This window comes from Castor canadensis, chromosome 4 (genome assembly GCF_047511655.1).
Source record: "Castor canadensis chromosome 4, mCasCan1.hap1v2, whole genome shotgun sequence".
NCBI lineage: Eukaryota > Metazoa > Chordata > Mammalia > Rodentia > Castoridae > Castor > Castor canadensis.
In genome coordinates, this window is record NC_133389.1 from 18,669,056 (window position 1) to 18,682,081 (window position 13,026).

The 13,026-nt window shown below is 40.9% G+C and overlaps 1 protein-coding gene across 27 annotated transcripts in view; it reads right to left on the reverse strand.

Annotated features, from left to right (window-relative positions):
* The window catches only part of Znf532 (zinc finger protein 532), a 111,250-nt gene that overhangs the window by 40,267 nt on the left and 57,957 nt on the right, over nt 1-13,026 (reverse strand). For 25 of the 27 annotated variants that reach the window (XM_074069725.1, XM_074069715.1, XM_074069721.1 and 22 more), the window contains 2 exons: nt 6,611-6,792; nt 2,017-2,193 (listed from right to left, as the gene is read on the reverse strand). The exons of the other annotated variants lie outside the window; for them this stretch is intronic. In XM_074069725.1, the coding sequence (XP_073925826.1) occupies nt 2,017-2,193; nt 6,611-6,792 (359 nt within the window). The remainder of the gene's footprint in view (nt 1-2,016; nt 2,194-6,610; nt 6,793-13,026) is intronic. 27 annotated transcript variants of the gene reach the window in all.

The window sequence follows — 13,026 nt, forward strand, 5'->3', positions numbered from 1 at the left end:
CCTTGCCCACGGGGTGGGGGTGTTCAAGGGATGCCTGAAGCCAGGGAGAAAACTAAACATTATACTTTAATGCCTTTTCCATCTCAGCAGCACTTATCATGCACTGTGACTATAACTTTTCCTCTTTGAAGTGTGACAAAACTAGCACTAATTTCTTTTTCCTTCTTCACAATTTCATGAATAGAAAATTTGTTATTACTGTAGCTCAGCACATGATTTTTTTTTTTCAAGGTCAAGGACTTTACATCTTTACTTAAAGGAAGCACCTTATGGCTTCTCTTCTGCAGATCTGAATTACCAGCATCACTACTCTTGTGCTTGGAAGCATTTAAGGAAGAGTTACCAGACACGGTAATGAGCACGGTAATCCAACAGCCAGCTTGGATACTAAGTGAGTAGTAGCACAGAAGCACAGACACGCTGGACAAAGGGACAACTCACATCATGGTGGAAGGGGACAGCAAGAAATTCCACCATGCTACCCAGAATGGGTACAATTTCAAACTTACAGATTGCTTATTTCTGAAATTTTCCATTTAATAATTTGAAACCATAGTTGACCACTGGTAACTGAAACCACAGAAAGTAAAACGGCAGATAATGGTGAGGGCTACTGTACTCATACATCAGGAATATTGTTTTAGCTTATTTTAATGATCACTGCCCTATGTTCCCAAGTTACAACTACTATTCCAGATAACAAAATCTCATTTACTTCAATAAAGAAGCAAATAACTGTATACATTGGGAAGAATAGGCTGCATTAGTGTCCAAGTCTTAGCATCACGAAGACTGAAGACACTAACCATTCACTAATTGAGTGAAAACATTAAACTGCATATGGATCCCCTAATGTGTAATTTGTTTCACTTTAAGAGTCAATATGCAGAATATCAGGGTGAAAGTTCTAGTAGAATAAAATTAATTTTAACATAGCTTTTTTAAGTAAAGTTACTTCTATGGATTTGATCACATTTCCCTAAAGCTAAATGTTACAATAAAAGCCAGATACATAAGGAGAGATAGACATTACACTGCATACCTGCATATCTTCCCCCAATAGCTCCTTCATAATGGAGTTTGGGCAAAAAATGTGCCAATGGATTTGGACAGCAAAAATAGCTTCATGTTAATATCTAACTTTACACTGCCATAATGAATCCAGGAATAAAATAACACAATCAGGAGCATTTAATCCAGTGTGCTACACAAAAGAGGGAGGGAAGAAATGTGGCAATGTGAACTAATGTTAACTGAGCCCCTCCATACTCCTAACACAGGGACCAGTGCTACAAATTTTATATACGCCACCCCATTTTAAACTCTCACAAGCCCTGGGATGCAAGCATGACCCTCACTTTACAGAAGAGAAAACAGTGATGGAGACAGGTAAGTAACAGTCCCAGGTCACACAGCTGGCCATTGTTGAAATTCTGATGGGACCCAGTGCCCACACTTGCTCCCCTCTGCTAACTTTACCTGGCGCAGGTAGGAGCCATACGGGTCAAAAAAACCACTTCACGAATAGTGGCTAGGGACTCCACAAAGCAAAAATCAGTCATGTGAAGAACAATACTGAGGCAAAAATAAAATTTACCTCCACTAATTAAAGATTTGGATTGGCTATAAAGTTAAATTTGATAACCACTGTCTTAAGCTGACTTTACCTTCTGAATATTAGTGGGGAACAGTGTATCCTATAAGAGAAAAACGATGGAAAAATAGTTTTTTTTTGGTTTCTTTTCAATTTCCTAGAACTTACTTGTTAAAATCATCTTAAGAGTAAAATAAATATTCACTTATTTAGCAAAAATTGATGACAAGAGCATAAGTGATAGGTGATACTCTTGGACAAAGACTTTACCTGGAAAGAATAGAAAGATTTGGGTGAGCTATGAGAAAAACTGACATAGCTGCATAATTTTTCATATCTTAAATTTTATTCAATAGAATGACCATCTCCTCTAAAGTACTCATACAATAGTGGAGTAAAACTCAGCAGTCAGGATGACTTACTTCGGTTCTCCTATCTTGATGCCAGGATGCTGTGTGTAGGCGTGGGAATGTGTACTTGGGGCAGACTTAAACGCCATTGGACAGATAGGGCACTTGTAGAAGACTTCACAGTGAGAGCCTTGAATGTGAGACTTGAGTGCAGCCACATCGGAGTACACAACATTGCAGTGTACACATCTGTTAGAGAAACAACACCATTGTTAGCACAGACCACTAAACACGTGTGACTTTGCTGGATATGAGCGGGGTAACATGAACAGATTTCATAGCCCGTTTAGGTTTCTAATGGCTTTTTGGAAGTGTTTCCTTTTTTTCTAATTATAACGCATGGAAGTTATTTTTATATGTTTAAGAGGGAATGAAGTTTACGAAGAAGAAAAATAAAACTCAAATGGCCGATTTTCTGAACATCTTTAAAGTTTCTAGGAATAACGTCCCTACTCCAGACTATGTGAGACTAATGGACCTCGAGGGCCGGATCAACACCAGGGAGCACAGCAAATTCCGTGACTTGTGACTTTGGGGAGGACTTCAGTTGCTGGATTCTGACACTGGCACCACTCATCCCAATACCCTAATGCCTTTTCAAATGAAAGATGTCTACACCTCCTGAACCAACATGCTCTGGACAGAGGGTTGGGAGGAGCAAACAAGCACAGGCTCCCAGTCTGTGGCCCACTGCCTCCTGGTGCACACTGCTGTGGACAAATCACCTGATGAATCCAATCCATGGTGACCCACAGAGAGGAGAGAATCACCACCTAGGTTTGTCTACTGGAAAATAAATTTGTTTTAAAATTACATAAATTATTTTTTAGTTATACTGTTTAAAAAATCAGCATCTCTAAAAAAACTACCTCCTAACTAGCCTTACTTTATGAATTCCTAGTAATTTCACGATTATCTCATTCTTTGCTCAAATCTAATTCCACAGAAACAAACACTAAAACTAGGATACATTTCTCCCCTAACTCATCTTTTTTGCACAAGGACTCTCAGCAATAGTCACAATATCTCCATTTAATGATAGGTTTTCTTGGTTCGTACCTAAAAACTATTCAAGAGTGGTATCTGTAGACACTTAGAACCTCTGGAGATAACATCGCCAATGCGAGTGAACACACGCGTTCCTGGACATGAAGTCCAGACAGGGCCTGCCCTCCAGGGGCTTCTAAGATAGTGTAAAATATTTCCATGCTTGCGAGGGCCCTCTCAAGTCCAGGAGATGCTTCCAAAACCATGCAGGAGTGGTGTGTTCTAAACTGTGTATGTTCTGTAAAGCGTGTCATGCCTCGCGAGCATTTTTTTAACATCATAATTAATGCATTAGCATTTTCAATGGCTTAAGGCACAGTGCTCAGCAACACAGATGCTAAAACCACAGGAGAATAAAGGAAAGCTTTGCTACCTATCTAATGGAACTGCTATTTTGGGCAATACAGGAGCCACTCAAGCAGACTGAAATTCTTCTGAGTTAACTTACTGTGTTGTCTTGAACAGGTTAATGTTCTTCTCTGAGCCAGTTACTCATCTGTAAAGGAGAAGAGCTAGGGTAGGTCATTTTTAGTCCTTCCCCACCCTAGAAGCCTATGACTCAAGGGAAAAAGAGAGACTATGCCAAACAGGAGTAGATGAGTTACTAGTGCAACCCAAGGAGCCAGCATGCCATGAACCACAAAGATCTTCCCATCAAGGATAGGAAGGTGGTGTTCAAAGGGTCAAAGACCAAGGAAGGACAAAAAGGAACAAAGAGAAAAGCAGTAATTCCCTGAAGTCACTTGGAGAGTAGGGTTTAACCTACACAAAGTACAAAGAAAGAGTACCTAAACTACAGGTGACATTTTTTGAGGCAGGAGGAAGTGACAACGACTAGTCCAAAGAGCACCATTGAGGCCAAGATACATCTCTCCTCAAGGCAAAAAGAGAAAGCAGAATACTTAAAAGTCTTAAGGACAAAGTTGTAAGGATCTGCTAATAGGTGACAAAAGAGGTTTGGGCAACAGAGGCCAACAGGCCTTTGTGAGGTGGGCACACAAGAGGCAGAACGTGAAGGGTTCATATAGCATCCTAATGCTACTAAAAATCCAGTGTCTTGAGAAAGATCTAATATACTCAAAGTCCTTTGTGTTCTAGGTACCAATCAAGTTTATTTTTTAATTTAAAAAGTTTATATTATGCAGTTGTATAATAACCACCTTTTTAAATGTAACAGGAGGCAGGAAAATTCAGAAAAATGCTGATTTTTATCAATATTTGACTTTTACCAAGTTAACCAGGAGCCAGGGTGACCCCTCAGGATTTGGGAGATGCATTTTGAGCAAGAAGAGAAACAGCAAGGCACCAGCATCAAGGAGACAAAAGAAGGTGTATGGCCCATGTGAGACTTCTCTGGCTACAGAAGAAAAAAATGGAAAATGATTAACTATGAAGCCAAAAGGGAGAGTCAAACACAGGATAAAAGCTACTAAGACCTAGTCCAACAGACTGGACCATTATTTAATAAGTTGGATGGAAAAAAACATTAAGGTTAAAAAATTTTTATCTCTTTTCTAAAGAAGAAGTAAACACAAATTAAGTTTTGTAACAAACATATTATTTGTACAGTTTGTACAGGCTGAAGTCCAGGAGGGGAAAACCTACGCTTAACACAAATCTTTTTGAGTAAAAATTTGAAATCTACAATCAAAGCATCCAATTTGAGGAACTCAGTGGATGGGACAAAAGAAAAGAAAAGCCCAAATGGGTTTTCCAAGTGAGGTGACGGCTGCAGCCTGCACATGGAGCTCCTGTCTTCATTTAGGAAAGATAACAGGAATCACTGAAATGGCAGAAGTCCTGCTTCCTTTGTTCATTCCGACCTGGGTTTGTTCTCATCCTATGAGAAGAATAAGTATATGCTGGAGGACAGCTTAGGATGTGTGAAAAGAACGGCACTTACGAAATGTTGCAGGGAAGCTTCCCATTATTTTATTAGAACTTACTAGGTAAGAATTTCCAAGCATGCAATGACAAGTACCAAAGTGTGATTCTGCATGGACTTTGTGGACCTGGGGTACCTGTTACCCTGTTTAAGTCCAGAACATCCCAGTGGAGCTGGAGAGAACTGCACACAGCACAGAGAGAACACAAGAATTTCCACACAAGTAGTTCTAAGCAAACAAGCACAAAAACTCTGGTTTCTTGATTTCTAATCCAAAAGTTTCCAGGCTAGATCACAATCCATGAAACATGTGTCCACTCCAAGTCTGGAGGCAAGAGGTAAAATGGAAATCAGTCTCTTATTTTAGTGCTAGAAAAATGGGTAGTTACCCAGGACTCAATGGTCCCATAGCCTACCTTGAAGTGAAGTAAAATCTTCAATTCACACCAACTAGACTTCATTTTTATAGAACATAACTGAGTTACAACTAAAAAAAGATACTGCATATTAACAGCCTAACATTATAGCTACTAGGTAACCAAATGATGTTAAGAAAAACAAACAGCACAGAATGTCTCTATTAACAAAAGACACTATGTTATTGATGACATGTTCTCTTAGAGATTTTCATCAGGTCAAAATATAATTGGCACAGAAATGCATTTCAGAAGGTCATAAAGTGGAAAACAGAGTTCAAGTACATCATCACAACACTACACGAACATTAAATTTGCCAGATATTGTAAAATACATCTGGGAATCTTCAAGGGCAGTGAAGGAGCCATAGTTAAGATGCTCAGAAGAAACGAGGGAGAAACCTGGGCTCAGGTAAAGGAAGATGATGGGAAGTTTATTTGGGTTGGAAAACTTCCACAAGGAGCGATGCTAGCTGGGCATGGTGGCTTAAACCTGTAATCCCAGCTACTTGGAAGGTGGAGATGAGGTGATGGAGATCAGGAGAATTGCAGTTTGTGGCCAACTCAAGCAAAAAGTTAACAAAGCTCTATCTCAACAAATAAGCCAGGAGTGGTCTATCTCAACAAATAAGCCAGGAGTGGTGGTATGTTCCTATAATCCAGCCACATTGGGAGAACTGGGGTCCAAACCCAGCCCTCGGCAAAAATTCAAGACCCTGTCTGAGTACTAGGCAAAAAAGAAAAAAAAAGGGCTGGGGAGTGGCTTGAGCATCTGCCTGGCAAGCATGAGACCCTGAGTTCAAACCCCAGCACCAAACTCCCCCCCCTAAAAAAGAGCAGTATTAGAAAAAGATATACACTTGACCTTCAAGTCTCACCATTTCTGTTTTCATTAGCAGAGGGAAAGTATTAAGAGGTGCAGAAATGCCTGCTATTCTTGCAGGGGATAAAATGCAGGGAGTGTGACAACAAAAGGGTGCTAAAAAAGTACAGAAAAAAAAGGCTGTCAGTCAATCAAAGCCTATCACACATGCACAATCACCTACAAGGATGGCCTCTTACCCTCAGCTCTGTGTGGACCAGCAAGGCCAAGACTGCATTAAAGGATTCAAACACATCAACTGTACTACAAACAAGTTAGGCTCACAGGGACTGTTAATCGCATTTGACCCTGTGAACCATGTGCACAGACCACTCCGATGGCCGTGTAGTATTAGCAAATAAGCTGTACTTGCACAGAAGTGAGCGATATACTAACCGAAAACCAACTCTCCGTGTGTAGTGCAGACAGTTCTTGGTGACGTGGGTCTGGAAGTGCACCGACCTGCAGATGGCCCCACACTCGGGGCAGGTGTAGGGAGATTTGTGCTGATGGATTCTCTGGTGTGAAGCATAACTGCACTGGTTAGGAAGCAGCATCTGGCAGATAGTGCAAGTCTTCTAAATAAACCAAAGGGGGAAACAGGGTTGGTCCTGCTACGTATTCTCTAGTATGCAAAGAACCTTAGTTAAACCTCACAGTAATTATGCGGTTCTCATTTCAAACACTAGTATAATTGATTCTAAGCCCAAGGGGAAAAGCAAACTTGAAAATTACATGTACAATGGAAAATTCTTTACCCTGGAAAATCAAAATGATGGCTGCTATGTAATCGGGCTCATCCCAGTGTATGAGCAAAAGAGAATGCCAGCTTTAAATGGTTCCATTTTGTTTAGTGCAAAGAAGTGTCAGAAGATGCATTCTTACTGATTATGTTAGTGAATCGACTTTACTGTGCAGTAACAAGTTTATGGGCATGTGTGTCTTGACAGTAGTCACAGTTCCACAATTCATAAACCTTCCTCCATAATAAAAACCACAGGCTAACCCAGTTTCTTTCTTTCTCCCCCAATCACTTCAGTTATTTGAAGGGCCACAGCAGTTAGTGTTCTCTTCCCAATTAAATTGGCCTTTAAATGGATGAACTGGCCATAACATGATTTATAATTAATACCAATAAACCGAAACTCACATACATAAATTTAGGCATAAACTGAAATTTTACAGAGCTTAAAATCCGATTCCATATAAAATAAAATGAAGAGTGAAATCCTCTTTGGAAATGGCTTGTATCAGTAACTACCCAGAAAAACCCAAAAAACCCTAATTTATTATCCCCTTAGATGTAAGCAGTAAACATAGTGTATTTTTAAAACACAAACCCAAAAATATTCAAAGTAAATATGAACTGACTTATTTCTTCCACCCCAAAAATAAACCTAGCAGAGCATAAATGATATAATACTTATAATCATGCAAAAACAAGTGCTTTCTATCTTCCCAAAATACACAATTTGTATTGAAGTTAAAGAAAGCCTCAAAACATAGATTTTTGCAAAGATTAAAAACATGCTTTTATATTGACCAGAGTTACAAATGTTAAAAAGACTTTTGCTTCTTAATATTTATTTTGAATCAAGCCCAAAAATTAAGGTTTAAACTTTGGAGTGACTAAGAAAAATAGGACACTCACTTGAAAATTCTTTCTTGGTTTTCTCCTGAAAGGACTAAAATACAAATTTTATCCCATAAAATGTTTATTATAATCACAAAATAAGAGCATTACAGGCAGCTTTGATGAGGTTAGTATCATTAAAAAATAGCATTCCTTTTCTAATATCACATATTTCAAAGATTAAAACAAGTTACAACAAGGAAAACCAATCAAGAGTCATTAATTACAAGATCCCATTACTGTCTACATTATTACCAGCCATCTTTTCTCTTTGAACTGGAGTCTTCTATCTACCTTCCCACGGTCATTAATCCCGGGCAGCAGTGAATTACGATGTCTGGATTCCCACAGGCTCTTAGGTCTTTCACTTACTTTGAAAAATATTCATACTTGTAATACTAAAAGAAGTCAGAAAATGCTATCTCTCTACACATATACATGCACATAATATGCATATATACACATATATATTTGTAGTGTGAATGCATATATAAAAAATATAAATATGGATTGGCCCCATTTCACCATAAGCCAAGTAGTGAATCGGGTACTTTAAATACATAAATAAGTTTAAATTCATAATCTCACTTATTTCTCCTAATAATCTATGAAACAGGTAATACCTCCATTTTACAGACAAGGAAATGAGGCTGAGCAAAGTTAAGAAACTTGCCCAAGGTGTCACAGCTCTCCAGTGCAAGAGTTGGGATCTGAACCAGGCTCTACCAATTCCAAGGCCTCTAATGGAGAGGCCGTGGGAGGAGTGGAGTGCAGTGTTACAAGGAATGAACAACATACACAGAGATGAAAAACTATTAGCAAATACACATAAATGCAAAGAATGACCAGGTTATGTGAGGAATAAAAATTCATTGCCCTCCCCCCAGGCTGTTCTGTTGTCTAAAGTAATGTGATTATATTACTTTTATAATTGTACAAAATAAAAAGCAAAAGGAGAATAAAATGTAAGTGCTCCCTCCAGGCTAAAACAACTTTTCATGTTATCATTCACGAAGATACAATGACAAGTGCTTATCCTTCGTAACACACCGAAGATGCACAACGGAGCGCTGGAGTCCATCACGGCAATCGTCGTCATGATGCCTCCCTTCTCCCTGACCACAGGACAGGCATCCATGCATTTCCACCAGCTGAGGCTCCTCAGCCACAGTGGACACGAAAGTATAAGGAGAAAGCAAGACCAGTCAGGACTGTAGCTCGAATCCAAACACTTCTGCGTTATGCAGTCACTGACACCAGCGGTGGCTACTGCAGCATCATGCTGGATGTGACCTTACCTTCAGTTTCTACAGATGTACATGTGTTCTTGTATGCACAACACACCTACTCCCGTGCTTCTCTCCTGGTTTACCTGCTTCCACACCTGGCCTCCATTCCGTTTTGAGAAAAAGCGTGCTCTTTGGTTGAAGACATTCTCCTCCTTGCTGTATGCACAGTGCCAATAATTACAAACTCATATGGCATTGATGACTTAACTGTGCTCCCTCAAGTTACGTCACTGTTCCTGTTACAGAAAGCAGTCATCCCATGCCCCGAGCAGTGGTGATGCATTCTCACTAGCTTTTCTGGGATGCTTTGAACTCATGACACAGATGCATATTCTCTGAATTTAGGGGATGCATTTGAGCCTGGGGGCAGAGGACAAAGATTTCTTTGTGGTCTAAAAAATCTGACTTTTGCTTCATTTAAAAAAAAATCAAATAAATATGTAAAAACCTTAACTCTCTGTGGCACAAGCTAAAGCGTATTGATTAAAGAAGGAAGCAGTTGATGGATTCCAGCAGCTCACACCTGTAATCCTAGCTACTCAGGAGGCAGAGATCAGGAGGATCACGGTTCTAAGCCAGCCCAGACAAACAGTTCTGAGACCCTATCTCAAAAATACCCTTCAAAAAGGTACTGGTGGAGTGGCTCAAGATGTAGGCCCTGAGTTCAAAGCCCAGAACTGCAAAAAAAAAAAAAAAAAAAGTTTCTGGATGGCCCACTTTCTGAACAGAAGAGAAAGTGATAAACTACACTCCATGGTCTTCTCTGGACAAGTAAAATGTCTACAGACAGTTTACTTAGGTCATCAGAAAATGGAAGTGTTCTCAATACTTAGGTAATAAAGAGCTAATTTCTACTCTGGGTTAGCTTCATCGCTCAGGGAGCAGTTAATTTCTGAAGTCAGTATTACTTTTCAACACAATCAGGTAGTACTAGAAAGCTATTGGAAAATAAAGCTGACAAGTACACACTCCATGCTCTACAATTCCTCTTCGTGAGCCCAGCCTGGCACTGACATCCATCACTGGCTCACAGCACAGACTATGGGGACAGGACAGGACCAAGTTAAGGAGTCAGAGAACGTGCAGCAAGAGTTATCTGACTAAGAAGGAAAACTACTCTTGTGTTTCATTTTATACTGTAGGGAGACAAATGGCCTGAAAAAAATATGGGGGAGAAGGATGAAACAGGCTAGAGAGATGTGAGTAAACAGATCATGGATTTACGCTTAAATTCAGCTAGACCAAAGCCTGCAACGAATGGAAATGCTGGATCCAGAGGTCAAAACTCAAAACTCAACAAGAAGCTAAATAAATTACTGCCACCTCATTAACAGTTCCATACACTCGGTCTACAGTGCAAAGACCAAAAAAGGAAGTAATAAGAGGCTGCCAGAGTGGCTCAAGTGGTAGAACACCTGCCTAGCAAGCATGAGGCCCTGAGCCTAAACCCCAGTACCACAAAAAAAAAAAAAGAAAAAAAAAAAGTAGTAAGAAAACATGTCAGTTTGTTTCCTGGCTTTCACTTTCATCCACCTTCATCCAACTTCACAGTTGAACACAGTAAGAACACAGTAAGAACACAAAGAAAACATTTCAGCTCAGACCTCACTTACATGGGAACACCACAAAGCAAGCAGTGTAAGAGAACTGGCTACACACACCCCCTGCCCCCAGAGCTGGCTGTGGTAGTTTTGTTCTCAAGTCATTTGCACAATCAAAATTTCTAACAAGAGTTGACGTAAGAGTTGAATTTAGAGAAGGCTGTATGGTCGGCAGGTACATCTACTTAGATGATTATCGCTGGAGTATGGAGGTATACTCAGAGTTGGTAACAATATAACTGAGATGGAACTAGTCGGGACAAAATAAAAATTTAGCACTGTGGAGAGCAGGGCCGAAACCCAACAGAGTTACGAGTCTTCAGCTGACAATGGTGTTTGGGGGAGATGAAGGGGGCTCCACTATTTCCAGAGGGAACTGTATGAACTGAGCATATCTACAACTGAGAACTGGCAGGAGCTGCTCAAAAGAATTTTAAATATTTCATATGCTATGTTAAAGAAACTAAAATGAATTGATAATCCTTAAAAATGAAGGGAGGACATGTCAGATAGGTCTCCTTTATCTGCTCTTTTTTGTTTGAAAGGGATCTCAGGCATTCTAGGCAAGCACTCTATCACTTGAACACCGCTCCCAGCTCTTTTTGTTTTAATAGTTTTTGGGTTTTTTTTGGGGGGGAGGGTTGTTTATTTGCTTGTTTTGTTTGTTTCTCTGGATAAGGGTCTTGTGCTTTTGCCTAAGCCAGCCTCAGACCACAACCTTCCTGCACAGTAGCTGGGATGACAGGTGTGCACCATCAACACCTGAACTAAGTGCACTCTTATAGCCAATATGGAGACAACTCCAAGGGTCCATCCTTCCCATCCCTGTGGTCCCTGTAAAACTGCATGCTTTGATGGCCTAGGGAGTCAGCATGATGAAGTGAAAAGATAATGAGCCAACAGTGAAGAAACCTTGCCTGGAGTCCAGGTCCAGTTCTGAAAGAACCTATTACCTTCTCTCATTTTATGGCTGACACAGATTCTACAGAAATGACAACAACAACACATTTTAGCAATCAGGTCACAGCATGCACTGCCAGTCTGCACTTGGCATTTCAGCATGATTTTACAAAGAGGTGAAACAATGACATTTCAATACATTTCAGTGTCAATTATTAAAACCAGTCATCCCCTCTTAAATACTTCATGGAGAGGACAAGTGCTTCCCTGCCCTCTCTGCCCACTGCCTTCTTCAAGGTGCCCCAAAGCTGCCCACGAGCTCCACTTTCAATGCAGTGCTTGGAAGGGACACAACCCTGTCCCTCAGCTGCCCCTCATCTGGGGGGTGGATGCACAGGCCTAGTCATCTGCCAAGGTGATAAAAGTCCCCAGGATGTGGAGAGTGTGGAGCTGCACCAGGGTGTGGCTAAGGGCAGGGTCAGCCCCTAACAAAGGGGTGTTGATGCTTCAGGGCTACAGTTCCCTTTCAGACAGATCATCCACAGGACACATAACTCAGCAAATGCCACCAAAGCCTCTTTGGGCTGGGATCTGCCGCAGCCTGGGAAGACTTAGTGCTGATGCAGAAGTGCTGTGGTCAGCACAGCTCTGACCATGCCATGGGAAGAGTCAGGCCTCGTTAGGTTCCTAGAAGCAAGGGAGATGGAGGATCTGCTCTGAGCGTACAAAGAGACAGAAGACAGTGGAGGAGAGGGCAGAAAAGAAGGGAAATGCAAGCTGTGTGGTGGCCCAGTGGCAAAGCGAAAGGCCAGATTCCATCCGAGATCCGTGCCCCCCTGGGTGGGGGAAGCAAAAAAAGAAGGAAGATGGAATGGTGCTAAACCAAGGAAAGGGAGGAAGTGGGGCAATTCTCCTTTCCTAACGGCTTTGAAAAAAAAAAATAGGGCTGAGGAGGAAGATGTTGACACTACGATTCACAGAGAAATCTCAAAAAGTCTCATGGAACAGGAAGCCTAATTCCAAAAATCCACAGGAAAGGCCATGTGAAAGTCTTGCAGAACCTTAGAAAAGTGGTGCTACACTCCTGTAATTCCTGTACTCAAAGGTGGAAGTCGCCTGAGGCTGTCTCAAAAGCAAAAAGGGCTGTCTCAAAAGCAAAAGGGAGAAGGAAGAAGAAGGAAAAGGTGGGTGCAACTTCCACTTCCAGGAAAAGGGAATAAAAGTGCTTTTCCCAATCCTTCCCACAGAGGACTAGAAACTTGGGGCATAAACACCTACAGAAGAGAAATAAGGCAGCAGACAGGCCAGAGCCTGGGGACAGAGGAAGGACAGGCAGGGTAACTTCCCACATTTCTTTTCACCTCACATATCCAGGTTGGAGCTGAAGAA